General features: G+C 44.5%; 1 protein-coding gene across 2 annotated transcripts in view; it reads right to left on the bottom strand.

Moving 5' to 3' along the window:
• Positions 1-1,640: 1,640 nt before the first annotated feature.
• The window catches only part of si:ch211-126j24.1 (phosphofurin acidic cluster sorting protein 2), a 77,178-nt gene continuing 62,490 nt past the window's right edge, over positions 1,641-16,328 (bottom strand). Inside the window, exons 16-25 of one of the 2 annotated variants that reach the window (XM_048987436.1) lie at positions 15,864-16,018; positions 14,945-15,055; positions 13,983-14,085; positions 13,418-13,450; positions 11,578-11,620; positions 10,757-10,799; positions 9,534-9,672; positions 6,355-6,578; positions 5,548-5,661; positions 1,641-3,210 (exon numbers count right to left, since the gene is read on the bottom strand). In XM_048987436.1, the coding sequence (XP_048843393.1) occupies positions 3,095-3,210; positions 5,548-5,661; positions 6,355-6,578; positions 9,534-9,672; positions 10,757-10,799; positions 11,578-11,620; positions 13,418-13,450; positions 13,983-14,085; positions 14,945-15,055; positions 15,864-16,018 (1,081 nt within the window). In that variant the 3' untranslated portion in view covers positions 1,641-3,094. The remainder of the gene's footprint in view (positions 3,211-5,547; positions 5,662-6,354; positions 6,579-9,533; positions 9,673-10,756; positions 10,800-11,577; positions 11,621-13,417; positions 13,451-13,982; positions 14,086-14,944; positions 15,056-15,863; positions 16,019-16,328) is intronic. The other variant, XM_048987437.1, reaches the window with a different exon arrangement.

Below are 16,328 nucleotides of genomic sequence, written 5' to 3'. Positions count from 1 at the left end.
TTCTCTCCAAAAATTAGTGCTTAGAAAAAAGCTTTCTTTTCATTGGCCAGTGACGAGTGTCGTAGTCTGAGATTAGGAGGACACCCAAACAGTTCAGAAGCCAACCAGAAGTCACACAGGACATTTTAAAAGGTGTAAAATGTATAGGAACACATATAGTCCTTTTATTAACATGTGAAGATGCACCGCTTATGGATAAACATAACACCTAAATAACCTGTCGTTATATTAGCCACAACAGACCTTTCACACATGACAGGAAGAGACTGTCCCTCACAGAAAGGTTTACTGCTTAAAAACAATTATATAGTGCTTCATAAAGTGAAAGTTTAACAGAAAGGGCTGTTAGATCCAGTGGGTGTTTTCCTGTTTTTTTTACCAGCTTTATGCAAAATTATTTGTTTGATTCACAGTTCATGTGTTACACACCCATGCATTTTACTCCTTTATTTAACTTTATTTATGAAGTTTACCAGGGGGTTTAAAATTGTGCTGTAGTGCTTAGAAAGTGCATACCTCAGAGAAATAAAACATTTTAAACATCAGCAAAATGTAACAATATCAAGGCTAAAAATTAAGTTCAGAATCCACATGTTACTATTTCTATTGAAAGAATATTTAATTCCTAATATGTCTCCCTTTGGCCATTAGAACATTCAGTAAAATTAATCAAAATCAGAGGTCACTAATGGAGATGATCTTTTAGTTTTAATTCTTCATTATGGCTTAAACTTTATCGATGAATTAAAGTGTGTGTTAATATACTTTTCAGAGTTAGTGGTTTTTTTTACAGGGCATTAAGTAATATTGTGCTTTCTGCATTATATAACTGATGATGCACACGACATCTATAAAGGCCTAGAAGGGTTACTGTGTGTGGAAAACAGCACAGCAAAAAAAATACATAGTTGTGGTTCAAAATTCAAATAAAAGCCGGGGATTTCCAAAGCGGGGCACTCTTCAAATTAACGGAAAGTTTCGAGTTTTCCACCAGCAACATTGAGCAGCACATCAGAACGAACGAAGATGCAGACGCGAACACATGGAAATCACGGCCTTGCTCGTATGCTGAAACTCTACCTGTCAACCAACAGCAGTCGAAATCCTTTTACACAGCAACCTTCAATTAAAAGCAAAAAAAGCCTCCTTTTTGAATTTCAAATGTGAAGCCTCTTCTAATTCATTCAAGTCAGAAAGTGGATTTATAAACAAACTCAAAATTCATAGTCTTTGTGTAAGTTCAATGGCAACATCAGGTGTGATGCAAAAAGTATCAAAACATTAGTATTAAAACTTCTGCTTAATGAATATCCTGTAAAATAGCATCAATGCACTTAAAACAAACATTTTATCCCTTTGTACAGGCAGGTAATTATCAGTGGAGTTTATGTGACATAATAGACTCTACTAGACATCACAGTCTGCCAGTTTGTAAAGGGTTTGTCTGTAAAATCCCAGCGGTAGAAAAATGTTTTTTTTTTTTCGAAAAAAAAACTTGGCTTGAGACACAGAGCATATGTTGTGAAATGCATCACTGTATGAAGACATTCAGTGGCCACTGGGAGTCAAAGAGGGCCCCATACTGAGAGCCGGCCACTTCAACGAGGCTTCACTCCCTGCCCCCAACCATCACCCCCCCCCCCCCCCAATCTGCACCTATGGCAAACTCAAGCTACCATCCAAACTGCAGAGATGCTGCATGTTTGCAGTTGCAAAAACACAGCAAACCCCTGACCTCCTCTATTTCAGAGGAGAAAAATTGATTCGCTATAAAATCTCAAAATGTCAAAAGAAAAGCCGCAGTGTAAAAACGAATTAAAGTCCATTAATCATCAAGAAAGCACATGACCTCACACTTGTGGGCAGTGACATGCAACCCTCCCCCCAAACCATCTTCATGACTATTTCCTCATACATAATACAAACAATTCAGGTACAAACAATGATGGATGGGTGTAACCACATAGGGGTAATCAAGTAAATATACCATTTGATGTTTACCTTGTGATTTCATTAGGAGTGACCTGGTAACAAAAGCATTGCAAGAAGAGAAGATAGGACATACTTCATCCGAATGTAACCTTAACGTACTGCGACGTAACCTGCTGTGAACAAAGCCATCAGCGAAAGGATTCAGAACAATCAGATGAAATGTGAAAAAACTACCAGCAGGGGGAGAAAAGCATTCCATGGCCAATAAGCAAAAGAAGAGAGATTTTGACAGCCACACGTGATGCACACACCTACACACAGGACCCATGTAAATGCACATCTAAACAGTCATATGCACTTGGTACTCAGCTGCTAGAGAGAGAATTAGAAAAGAGCGAGTGACATGCCCCGGCGAGAACCAGCCGGCAATGACACACCGTCTCCCGCCGAGAGCGGTTTCCGTCGGTTTCGCGCGCCCGTGACTCCTCACGCCGCTGAGATCCTCCGAGGCATGCTTCTGAGACCGTCCTTCAACGTCAGTGCCAACATCTCCTATACTGCCTTCTGTCCGTAAGGTATAGTTCGATTTTTTATTTTTTTGCTTTGTTTATGCAATGTTCTTTAAAAGTAAAAGGCCAGTTTGCTCAGAATACGTGAAGAACGCGAGCAGGTCACCCATTCATCCACCCACACACACACACACACACACAGAAGATTAAACAGCATATCTGCTGGAAGTGGTGCACTGAGGGTATCACAGCAGCATTCTCATTGTGCATCTAAAGAAAACCAGCATCTGCACAACACAGCCTGAAACCCATCAAAGAAACCTAACATTGTACATGGAACAGTTATCCACACTGGATTTCACAGAAATAATAAAAAGATAACAATACGATACAAACACAGCAAACACAGCTGCTGTCATTGAAGAATGACGTCTCTCTTCTAACCACAAAATTGATTTCAGTGGCAACGTAACTCTTAAAAAAAGATTCATTGTTCCTTCTGCTGGTGTAAAAAAAAACAACAACGATAACATCAACAGCTGAAAAAAAATAAGAACACTGGTTTGAGATTGTAAAGTTTCCACAGGAAATCGATTACGGTTTTTGCTTGGTCAATTTCTTTTCCCGAGAAAGTCTATTGGCCGCTACCGACATCACACAGGCTTGCTGTAGCCGAAGATCCCCACTGGGAAGTGCTTGACGTGGGTGGGCCACTGGGCAGCCAGCTGGAAGAACTTCACATCATTCCACTCCACACCATCAATGGATACTGTGGGCAGAGGACACAAAGCTCAGAATGTTCTGGAAAGATGAAACGACCTGGTGAGTCATCGGTATGTTATCAGGGTAATATACTTCGATTTCATATATAGATAAGAAATTAATGTATATATTACTGAAAGAGATAATGTCGAGTGACAAAATTGCTGCTTGTTGTTATACCGCCTTATACCACCAGGTGGAGATCGTTCAGTACATGAACTACGGCTGGGCAAGTTTTCTGGTTTTACTCATATCAAGCAGTGACACAGCCCTGGAAAGTCCACATCACTGGAAGAAAAATGTCCTGTGACAAAATTACAGCTGACTGAACCATTAGGAATGGGCTGATTGTTACAGAAACCACCATTTGACAAGGTAGCCGTTCAAAGTGAACACTGGAAAGGTCTCGTTAGGTATATTTTACTAACTGGAAAATACGGAGTGACAAAATTACACGACTGTAATACATAATAAGACCACTAGGAGACAACTGGCTACACAAACCACCTTCACACAAGGCCTGTTTGTTCTGAAATTGAGTGTTGAAAATGTCTGAAAAGTAAAAAAAAAATTAAATGTGTCACAGAATGAAAATCTGACTTTACCGTGGCATAATTAAATAAGGGGAGCTTGGTACATGGGACAGACACACTGTGAATCTCAAACACTGTTCCTCACTCTCTCAGATATAAATCCCGCATATGTAAAAGGCGGCAGTAAGACGAGTCCCTTCAAAAATCCTAGACTGGTATGTAAGAGTCTTAACCACACCCACAACCTTAACATACACCCGCCCACTTCCAAGCCCAATGGACCTAAACAACCTGCAACATACATTTTCCCTCTCGAGGGGCGTGAGCACACAGTGTCCACAAGGGCCCCTGGCGAGGAAAAAAATACACGGACAGCCATTGATGTAAGATCATTATTTACTAGCAGGCCAAGAAGGCAAATCCTGTTCAGGTTTGCAGGAGAGTAACAAACAACATTACGAAGTCTGTGACATTGACAAGAGGCTTTTGTGCTGCCTGTAGCTAAACAAGCATGTAATCGACACTGAAGTCAAAAACATGGAAAGCAGAGTCCAAATTCATTACTAACACATTTACGCGCCGCTTAGCTTACGTTTGGAGTTCTTGATTAAAATTGCATGACGCAGCTGGCATTGTACAATCATTTGCTGACTGAGACGCAAAATAATTACAATGTTTTTGTTATGATGCTAAAAACAAAGTCATGACGATGCTAACATTGTGCCTAAGCTGAAATGGGAGTATTAGTTACATTTGGCAAAGTAGAAAGAGGAAAATAACGATAGAAGTACAGGCACAGTAAATACATAAACCAGTAACGCAGTTGTTTGTTATCATTATCAAGTATCATGCACTGTACATAACTGTGTGTGTTATACTTTTACATGAATGGCAGTGCAGTAGATTTATTTACACCAGCATCACCACAAACACGTGAATAATGTATTGCACTGACATCCCTAGGCGACAGGAATATTTCAGCTCCATTATAATCTTATAGGACCATAGTCGTAAACGCAGTGTCGTTGACCGAAATGTCATTAAGTGGTGCACTGTACAGTTCTGTGTGTGCAGATGCAGTGCCTCACTGTAAACCAACCAATCAGAGCAGAGCTCATCAACATATTAATGAGCACACCAAAAAAGGAAAACACAGCCTGTTTTATCCATCCATCCATTTTCCAAACTGCTTATACTACTGGGTCGCGGGGGTCCAGAGCCTATTCCGGAAGCAATGGGCACGAGGCAGGGAACAACCCAGGATGGGGGGCCAGCCCATCGCAGGGCACACTCACACACCATTCACTCTCACATGCACACATACAGGCAATTTAGCAAGTCCAATTAGCCTCAGCATGTTTTTGGACTGTGGGGGGAAACCGGAGTACCCGGAGGAAACCCCACGACGACATGGGGAGAACATGTGACCACAGACATGTGACCCAGGCGGAGACTCAAACTCGGGTCCCAGAGATGTAAGGCAACAGTGCTAACCACTGCACCACCATGCCGCCCCAGCCTGTTTTATTCTAGGGCCAAATAGTAAGGTTGTAAAAGCTAATATAAAACCGCTTCTGGGCATTTTTCAACCACACAAAGTTCACACACCTATTCAGACACCAGTGAACAATTTAAAATTACTGAAAAAAAACATTCTATGGCGGCTTTCAAAGCAATAAATTCCATGCTTATGGAGTTACTTTGCTCATCAGTCACCATTAGCTGCTACATTTTAACATCGTTCTTTTCCTCCCATCTGTATTACGGCTGTGTCAGAGTTCAGCCTGCAGTCCACAGAGCCGGACACTCACCTCTCAGCATGGTGTGCTGATGTTTGGCTGTACAGATCAATCTGCTGATCCCGTCGATCACCTGGCTTTTGGAGTCTAGCTCTTTTTCCTTGGGTTTCTTACTGAGGAATATCACTATTTAACGTAGAACAGGAAATCACCAACAGGACGTGACAGTAAGAAGCAGCTTTAAAGTGACGACTCCCATTTACTAATAATTAGTATAACTGGAGGCCTCGGGTTTGTCAGAGGAGGCGTCAATGTCAGCTTGTTAGTCCGCTTCTCTGTTCCTCTATGATTGGGGTGACCAGATAATCCACGAGGAGACATTTAGCTACTTCATAACAGCTCCTCTTTCTGGCTAAATAGCTCAGTACGTAAAATGCTTTCACTGCTTCTTCGATGGAAAGACTCATCCAGTTGTTAACATTAGTGACACGTGCATGATTATAGGAGACTGACCAATCAGCACACAGCAAGAACTCAGTGCTTAAGTGAAACCCGGGTCCATTTAATTGAAATGGCAATCTGCAAATCCTGTCCTAGCTCAAAGTGTCTTCCCTGACATGGATTATCTGCTCACCCTGTTTTAATCCATTCTCCGTGTTTATCACCAGTGAGGTGAACAGGAATGTCAATGCTTGAATGAGCTGATGAAGCCTTCTGTCGTATTTACATTGATATTTCATCCACAGCATAACCCCCCGTCCCAGGTGAGGAAAAGCAGAACATCTGATACTTGGGCAATTGTGAAAGTGCACAGATCGCATGCGGATATATTTCCAGAGTCAGTTGGCAGGAGTCCCATTTGGGAGGGAGGAAACTCACCTTTCTTGTTTTTCTCCTTCATGACCACTGTCATGGACATGCAGGGTGGGGGCGTGAGCTCGCCCCCGCTGGGGATGCGGCTGACCTGCAAAGAGCGGAAGTTGCTCTTCAGGGTGTTCTTGACGCCCACGTCCCTCTTCTCTCCCTCACGCTTCTTCTCCTGACCCTGCCAGGTCCAGTAGTCGACCTGCAAGCCCATGACCTCGCCGCCTGAGCCCGGAGACCTGCCAACCACAGACACACACACATTTGTATTCATGTCTTTGTCATGCAGACCATCCAGTCATTCCTATGGGGAAATCCGTCATCCCAGCAATGAGGACCTTAACCCCTACCAGCCCTAAGTCTAACCATACAATAAGTAAGCAAACAAAATACGAGACTTTTTGCACTTTTAGTTTTTTGATTGCAGTCACAGATTTTAATTAAATAGATTTTCCCCTTGTGGGTACTGGAGAAATTGTCCCCACAAGGTAAAAAAACAGGGTTTTATCACATTGTGGGGACATTTGGTCCTCACAATGTAATATTAACATAACCCACATCCACACACACACACACACACACAATCTTCTATATGGGGACTTTCCATTGATTTCTACTGGCGTAACCCTAATCCCAACTATGACAACCTTAACCCCTACCCAGCCCTAACCTTAACCACGAACAGCAAGGCTTTTGGCCATTTTCGTTTTGCATTCTCATACTGACATGCAGAAGAGTCTTTCAAAAATTTTCTTGTATAATCAGTGTGGCACCTCCTGTCTGCCAATGTCCAAAAAGATAATTAATTGGTCATCCATCCATCTACTTTCACTTGGTACTTTATCCAATTATGCAGTGATGATTCAGAATCTGCCCCTAAACACACAGTGCGTGAGCGCAGTACAGTACATCGCAGACTAGACACCTCAGACCTCAGGTACCCTGAGCAAGGTACCGCCCCCAAGCACTGCTCCCCCGGGGGCTAAATTAGCTGCCCCCTGCTAAGTCACAATGTCACATGCAGAGAACAGATTTCGTTGTTGTGTGCTAATCACTGATCACCAAATTCCAATAAACACCTTTGTGTATTTACATGCTGGGGTTGCACACTAATGTAGATGCTGAGAAAAAGTTAGTCACTCAGACCTCTCTGAGTTTTAATCACCTGACAACCTGCTTACTTTTATTTGGGGGATGGGGAGGGTGATCAGAGCGTCAGGAGAAACCCATGGAAACACTCAGTACGTTTACATGCTCAGCTAAGTCGAGCTGCGGTAATAGCTCAACTACGGCATTTAGTCAGACTACTGTCCTTGTCCCAGCACACATGATGGGAGGGGAATCGATTTATTGACCGAAGTATGTCTGATTCCACTGCAACAGGTGGCGATATAGCTCCTTTCAGCTTGTTAGTTCTGGGCTTTTTCTGGTTGGCCCATTACATCACAGATGTAAAAAATCATTACGCTACTACTAATGGGTGTGTGGAGAACTGAAGTGGCATAAGCTTTAACTGCGATCTGGTCAGAAGAACCAGAGATCAGGACAGCGTAACAAAACATGAAGTATTTAGCATAATATACTATGACAGTATCCTGCTGGATTTTTTTGCAATGTGATTTTGTTGAAATAAATATTGGGGTATTTATGAAACAAGAAAGGAGTTCAAAATGGGGATTCTCACAAACCCATCTAGCAGTGACTTAAACAGCAAGGATGAAAATGATTATGATCGTCTTGGAGAGCACATGCAGCGCTCATGCAGAAGCAGCGGAGGTAAACTTTAAACTGACTTTTAAACATTTCCAAGATAATCTTGAAAAAGATTAATCATTAAAATGACAAAGCTAGGTAAGTGTTTTCCTTATGCCAGAGGAAAAATGTTTTAGCCACACTTAAGCTCCCTGCGCTATAATCTCTATCCAGAATGAATGTAAGAAAAAGCCTGATCTTAATCTATCTGACCAGTGAAGTAAGAACTGTATGTGCATAAGAAGCGATGCTGGTGTCAATATCGGACATCTGGTAGCCCTGTAATATACCACAGCTATTTTTTGAATTCAGTACAAAATACCCTGGCTTTTGTTGTGATATGTGTGTGTGTGTGTGTGTGTGTGCGCCCTAATACCAGTTCTCACACCAGTGGACAATCAACAAAGTACCGTACTTTTGGTACCTTCTTGAAATACCTGGTGTGATACCTGGTGTGGCGGAAAATCTTAAATAAAGGACTCAATCTCTGTAAACTCTGCTTAAGTGCATGATTGATATGTAAAATAATGATGTGATTTTCCTTAATAATAATAATAATAATAATAATAATACATTTTATTTATATAGCGCTTTTACATGAACTCAAAGATGCTTACAGAGAAAGTACACAAAAAACACACATGACACATTATGCAGTGGGAAGGTTAACTGCTTTAGCAAAAAGAGAGGTTTTTAGCTTGGTTTTAAAATCTGAAACAGAGGTCGATAAACGGATGGCAGTAGGGAGTTCCAAAGGCGAGGAGTTAAACGGGAGAGTGACTGAAATTTGGAAGGGGGGATGAGGAGAGAGCCAGTGGAGGAAGATCTAAGACTGCAGGGAGGCTGTTAAGGTAGAAGCAGTTCAGTAAGGTATGATGGACCTTGGTTATTAAGAGCTTTGAATGTCGGGGCAGCATTTCAAAGTGGATGCGCTCTTTTATAGGGAGCCAGTGCAGGCTCTGCAGAATTGCTGTGATGTGTTAGTAGGAATGAGTGTGAGTAAGCAGGCGGGCAGCAGAATTTTGAACTATCTGAAGTTTATGGAGAGATTTAGCAGAGATACCAGCGAGTAGTGAATTGCAGTAGTGAAGATGGCTAGAGATAAAGGCGTGAATGAGGGGCTCGGCAGCCTAATACGGCTGATGTTACGGAGGTGAAAGTAAGCTGTTTTTACTGTGGCACGAAGGCGTGCTTCAAATGAGAGGGCTGGGTCAAAGGTCACACCAAGGTTGCGGACCAGAGGAGAGGGAGAGATGGTAGTGTGGTCCAGTTTGAGAGTGATCGGGCTGATTTTGCATGAGTGATACGTAAAAGAATGATGTGATTTTCTTTGAGTTGCTGTTACTGGGATTGTTGTGTAACACGACCGTATCTGATTACGCTGCAGATTTTTCGGCCTCATATATCGCCGTGTATATAGAAGCGAGGGGGGTGGGTCATACCCAGCTCCGGAGAGTGCAGCAGAGACGGAGGGAGATGACGGAGGGGTGCATGCCATTTCCTTTCCGTACTGCCCTCCTGTTTGGGGTGGCGGGGAGGCCAGCATGTTCATACTCCCAACCATGGCGTCATCGGAATCAACTGGAAAGGGGGAGGTACATGAACTGCTCAGGCTGGACACTGTATACAGTAACACTGAGTACAAACCAGCATGAAGCGACTCCACACTGCTCACTGCACCATACTCACTCAATCATGTTTGGTCTTTTTCTCTTTAATTACTTCATTGTTTAGTGATGCAAAAACCACAACATCAACCTACTGCACAGATCAGCACTTTCTAAATGTGAATGGATGCAATACAGATTCTACTCTGAATTCCGCTGTGCTGTGCAGTGATTTTTTTTTTTTTTATCTAATTTTATCAACGGGGGTCTGGTACTGACTGTACACATCTTGTGTTGGTAGATCATAAGATGCAGAGAGAGGGAGAGAAGATCTACATTAACATTTAGATGTAGAGCTCTGTGTGGCTGGTCATTGCCGAACCCTCTATGGGATCCTTTAAGTGAAAGGCTAATGATTTAACATATGACATCGGCAAGTCTAAAAACAGATCAAAGTCAGAACGTGCTTCAGCTGCCTAGTAAGGCATCCAATACAAAGACTGGGTGTTTTTTCAAAAAGGTCAACTAGAATTCGGATTAAGTCCGAATGTCTCCCAGCTCGCTGGGCTGCAATAATTACTCATGGGGTCGCTGACGATGTCCTTTATCAACGATCCAAAAAAAATGACCCACAGACTGAGGGGTCAGCGGATGGGCTGACTGTGCCCTGCTGACGTTCATATCAATCCAGGGCAAGTCAGGGTTGAAGGACAGATATATTTTTCACCTTCTGGTACAAGCCCAAGTGACATCTGCTGCTTTGGACTTGCCACAGAATCTGTCTGCTGAGCTCTGCTCCAAAGCCAAACTCTCATATGAAAACACCAGCAGAGCTTCAAGTGTTACTTGCAACAGAAAACCATCCTTCTAAACCTTCACTTGAAGATATTGTTAGATCTTAACTTTGGACATGTAATTTGCTCATAGTGAGGGAGTTATTTAACAATGAAGAAATGAATGAACATTTTAATTCTAACGCATGTGGAAAAATGCCGGCATCGACTGACTTGGTTTTCTCTGGTTATCAGTTTGAGGAACGCAAATGATGGAGACTCTACCTGAGGTGGAGAGGCTGTGTTCCACAATGCCCACTTTCACCACCTGCAAAAGGACAAAATGACAGGATTGAATTCTGGGAAACCTTTTTCTCTTCGATTCAGAGGGAACCCCCAGCCACTGCTCTAACGTTGACTCTTAATGCAGTGTTTCCCAACCCAATCCTCAGGGGCGCACAGACGATCCATGATTTTGCTCCCTCCCAGCTCCCTGTCGGACAGTGCACAATTTTGCTCCCTCCCAGCTCCCTGTCGGACAGTGCACATTTTTGCTCCCTCCCAGCTCCCTGTCGGACAGTGCACATTTTTTTCTCCCTCCCAGCTCCCTGTCGGACAGTGCACATTTTTTTCTCCCTCCCAGCTCCCTGTCGGACAGTGCACATTTTTTTCTCCCTCCCAGCTCCCTGTCGGACAGTGCACATTTTTGCTCCCTCCCAGCTCCCTGTCGGACAGTGCACATTTTTTTCTCCCTCCCAGCTCCCTGTCGGACAGTGCACATTTTTGCTCCCTCCCAGCTCCCTGTCGGACAGTGCACATTTTTGCTCCCTCCCAGCTCCCTGTCGGACAGTGCACATTTTTACTCCTACCTATCTGCAGGATCCTGAGGACTGGGTTGGGAGATGCTGCCCTAACGTATCTATAAGCGGACTCATTCATGTTTGCACCAGCACAGAGAGGCTTTCTCCCTGCCATAATGGAAAGCATGGCAAGTGGCTACAGGGCCTGGAATGGCTGAGCTTGCTGTGAAGAAGCATTTACAAGTCTTATTGCCCCCCCCCCCTCCTCCCCACCATTAGAAGAAGAAGCACAGAAAATGGCCTTACTCCAACAAATGGCACGAACTTCTGACAGGAGTCCTCATCAGGGCTGGGGGTGAAGAAGAACATGTCAGTTCAATGGTGGCAGAAAGGGCCAACTGTATTTTTTTTGCAGGGTGGGGGCGACAGGGGGTGGGGTGGGGAAGTTTTACATATAGAAACCCTGCAGGCTGGAGGTAGAGTGCAGGGTTACACAGATGTTCATTTGACCTGGGAGGTACAATGTTCTGGAGACGTAGGCATGTCCATCTGTAACGACGGCACATGGTGGCTGTCTGGAATGGGCTGATTTTCCTGGACTGGGTGGGGCCAGGAGGTGTGGTGACATGGATGTCGACATGGCTCTTAAAACCACAGCAGAGGTTGTAAGGCATGTAATGTTCATGGAGGTGAAGACTGCAGATGGAGCAGGGCCCCCTACGTATCATCAGGCTCCAGTATGATTGGCCATCCTGACCAGTAAACTCTCCTGACCTTCCCTATCACCACATCACCAGGCTGGAGAGACTCACTGGTCCTGTATGGTGGGAGGGGAACCTCCTCCCTAACATTCAGCTCAGAAGTTGACAGTGGGACACGGTACCCTGTCTGTCTAATGCGGGGGGTGGGGGGTGTCGAGGAGCGATACCCCAGCCCTTCCAGCGAGGCCCTTCAATTTTTAGACCTGAGTGTATCTGTTGGGTTACAATGTACAAGGTAACAATGGTACAATGTGGTCCAGATAAGAGGATTATATGACAAAGGTCACCCCTCAGGTTTTGCTCATCAAAAATGCAAAGTTCTCACACAGTGCAGCGAATCGCGACCTTTCTGTTTACACAAGAGAGTGTCAGGCAGCCCCGGGCCCCCAGGAGCTGGGGAGGTTTGTAAACTAAATGAAAATGTAGCAAGACAGAAGTTTGCAGCTACCTAGCTGGTTAGCAGATCATGCAGGTTCAGCGTCTCCTAATTAAATAACAAATTTATGTAGCATTTAGTGTAGTGACTATTTGTCACCAATAGGGGGCCTCCAAACCTCTAGGGCCACATGCGGATGAGTAGTGTAAGTACTGCTAAATACTGTCTGGAAGTTCCCCTTCTCCCCACATAGGCCAGCTTTCCCAACTATAAATCATGCGCTGTCAGCCAGGGGATTGGCTAGCAGTTTTCCCCATGACCCAATGGCGTGGATTTGCACACTAACGAGAGTCAGTCCCTCCTCACTGGGCCTTGCGGGGGCTCTTATAGGTGGATCACGGCCAATCTTATTTACGCAGATATTGCAATTCGCCAATTACAGCCTCAGGAACGCCGACTGCAGCTAATCTGTGCAGAAACAGACCATGACGCATGGCGGCAGTCTGACGATGATGTGGCCTTTTGTACTGATGACAGCTCGGTCAGGAAGCTACTTTTGTGTCCCCATGAAAGGTACTAAATCATTTTCAGGCTTTTCCCATTGGTGGTCAAGTAATCACCCATGTTCACCCCAAGTGTGAGATTCTCTTAGAAGCTTTGAGATCAAAATAAAAAGGGCAAGGCATGAGAAGCACATCAGATCATGGGAATGCGTCATCATTGTCTGAGGCTGTTGAGCATGCTGGATCATTCATGGCATTGGTCACAATATATAAGGTTAAAAACAAAACAGGCATAAGGGGGTCATTGTTAGGTTTTGGATAGGTATTTCCACACAGAACAAAAGACAGACGAGCATGGTTAAGATCAAATCACGACAGGGTCTCAGGAACGGAGGCCGGGACCAACATGGGCGAGAGAGTGAGGTTAGGTGGACAGGAGATCAGACACGAAGCTTGACAAACCGGCAAGGAGTAAGAAGGAGGAGTAAAATTATAAAACGGGATACCTTATGTAAAAATCAAAATACAAACTTCTCTTCCTTGAATGCAAAAAAGAAAAGGGGAAAAAAAAAAATCAAAGAAAAGCAAAACGTTACATTTCACACTCACCGGACTCCTGCAGTTCAATAACGTAAAAAACAAACCAAACCTCCACATAAAAAAATAGACTGGGAAACTCACCAGACAGAAATACAAAAAGGACATACGTCATATTTAACGATGAACCGGGAGATTCGTTACGAGACTGAGAGAAATTACTACAGCTGAATGATAAACATGCCCCGATTCTCCATTAACAGAACGCGTTGAACTAGAATGACCCATAGATCAACGATAACAAGAGTGACAGTCACTAATGATGGGGTGTACGGCAAGACTGGGACGCAGTTACAACGCTAAAGGAACAATACGGACAACGGGTGCAGGAATCCCGTCCGAGATGTGTATGCTAGCTCCAGAGGGTGGATGTGGTGGGGGTGAGGTGGTTAGTTACCCAGTTGCCAAAACGAGCTGTCCTGCCACATCTCCACCTAGATGCACACATGGAGATGCAAGGATGGCCTACTTTACCTCTTCTGCTTGTAGGTAAGCATGGCTTCTGAGATGGGGAATTGATGGGACAGGTTGGCTCCAGCCAGGTACTGTGTCACGCGGCCTGCCACGTCAATGTTGTCTGTGTAGATAGGAAGGAAGATTCAGTGACTCAGGGGGTGGCGGGGAGCACGGACCAAGCTCTGTCCTAATCTAAAGTCTAATGAATTCTGCAGTGATCATCTGCAGGTAGAGCCAGGCCGAGGCATGAGCGAATTAATCAGCTAAGTGCCCAGCGGCCACCAGGGGGCCCCGCATCTGATCAGCCTGTCGGAATGATAAGGAGGATGACAAATGACAACTAGGTTAATCAAATTTTGCTTAGGGCCCCGCAAAAGATTGAGCCAGCCTCGTCTGCAGGCCTTGTGAAAGGATTTTTTTTGAGATCAACATTTTCCATTGCCAAAGATAGTAAATCAGGGTTCCCCACTTCCAGCCCTAAAAGGCCAGAATCCAACAGTGTTTACCAATTTCCCTGGTCAAATATACCTGCCCAGAAATCAGATGATTAATATGTGTTTGAGCAGGGACAACTGCAAAATGAGCCGGATTCTGCCCCCCCAGGACCAGAATTGGGGGACTCTGCGATAAATCCTTTAATCGCTATACCATGACATTATTTGCATTATTTATTTGCTGAGGCCATATTGTAATACAAGATGATTACATACATCACAATATGTTCAAGGGACATAATAATGAGGCTTAAATGTTCAAAAATAAATGACATGAAAATAATGATTTTCCTAGTTAGTACAATGGAGATTATCAGCAGGGCGCCCCTAGGCCTCTGATTGGTCATTAGGAGGGATTGCAGATGGGCCTGGCACTGCTTGCAGAGCCTCTGACGGCACATTAATTCAATCACTCTGCCGGCGTGACTCTGTGGTGAGTCACGGCAGTGCCGGCGTGTCACGTGGCGCCCCAGAGCCGGGCCGTACCCGAGAGAGGTGCCTCTGTGCGGCCAAACAGCTCCCTCCAGGCCGTGTCCATGAAGATACTGTTGAACTTGCCGTCAAAGGACGCCATGTACTTTGCCAGCGGATGAGAGCCTGAGGAGATCAACACAACGTTAGGGAATTGGACTATAGTCCACAGGCAACGAAAGGCTCCGCCTTCAAGAGGTTCTGCCTCTTTAAACACTGACTTTATATGTGACTAGAACTTAAGACACATGTAAACAGCTGAACACTCTCAATGATCTCTATGTTTCTTGTTGGTATGAGCTTCGACCTATGCGTCACTTTGGCTAAAAGCCTCAACACAACAGTCAAAAGTCTGGATACGCCAAGCCAGCTACAAAGAAGGGTGATAGAATGTCACATCACATGACCTGGCCTCCTGATCTAAACTCAGTAGAAAGGAGGAGTGTGAAGGACAAGTAGCCAATGGGTGCTCAACATATGTGGGACCTCCATCAGGACAGCTGGAAAAGCATCCCAGGAGGCCACCTCATGGACCTGGTATAGAGGAGACAATAGGGTCAGCCAGCCCCTGGAGCTATTGGGGTTAAGGGCCTCGCTCAAGGGCCCAATGGTGGGATCACTTTGCAGACCCAGGGATTTGAACCAGCAACCTTCTGAGTCATAACCCATTGAGCTGCCCCCCAACAAATCATTATTTTTTGGTCAGTGTATAATTCCATATATGTCATTTTATAGTTCTGATGTCTTTATAATTATTCGAAAATGTAGAGAATAGTCCTTAGAGAACAAACCTTTCTGCGGGTAGGTGTGTCCAAACTTTTGACTGGTACTGTAAATGCATTTTTTTAACGTCCTCATGATGTTCAGAAGAAAGATCTGAAGCATGGCTTGCAGGGCCTGGTGGGGTTACTGTATAGACTATCCCCAAACCTACCGATGGGGATGACCAGGAAGCGGATGTAGCTCAGCCAATCGGGCGTCTTGTTGGCCAGTTGCTCCACGAAGAACCTTAGGATGGTGCTGAGGTAGCTTTGGTCCCCTGCCATGGCCACCTTGATGGTAGGGGGTGTCTGGGCATTGCAGTTGCAGCTGATGAGAAGAGGTGACAGCAGAATGTGACGGGGGGGTGTTGCTCTAGTCACGGCCTGAATTTGGCCCAGTGGCACAAATGAAGGGTGAATTTCAAATTCAAATTTTCATGCTAAGTGTGAACATTTCCATACGGTTCAGATATTCTGATTGTAAACCTCTCAGGGGGACAAGCCTGACAATGGAAGTCGTCACTGTGTGTCGAGAACTGCGATGTTCAAAAGCGACAGAGTGACTCATTACGAAAACAACATCTCCAGCAAGAACCAACATCTGCAAACTACACTTCTGTAGAGCACTTAAAAATGTT

The sequence above is a fragment of the Brienomyrus brachyistius genome, chromosome 20 (assembly GCF_023856365.1).
Source record: "Brienomyrus brachyistius isolate T26 chromosome 20, BBRACH_0.4, whole genome shotgun sequence".
Taxonomy (NCBI): domain Eukaryota; kingdom Metazoa; phylum Chordata; class Actinopteri; order Osteoglossiformes; family Mormyridae; genus Brienomyrus; species Brienomyrus brachyistius.
Note: the sequence above shows the minus strand (reverse complement) of the source record. Positions and strands in the feature narration are given on the sequence as shown.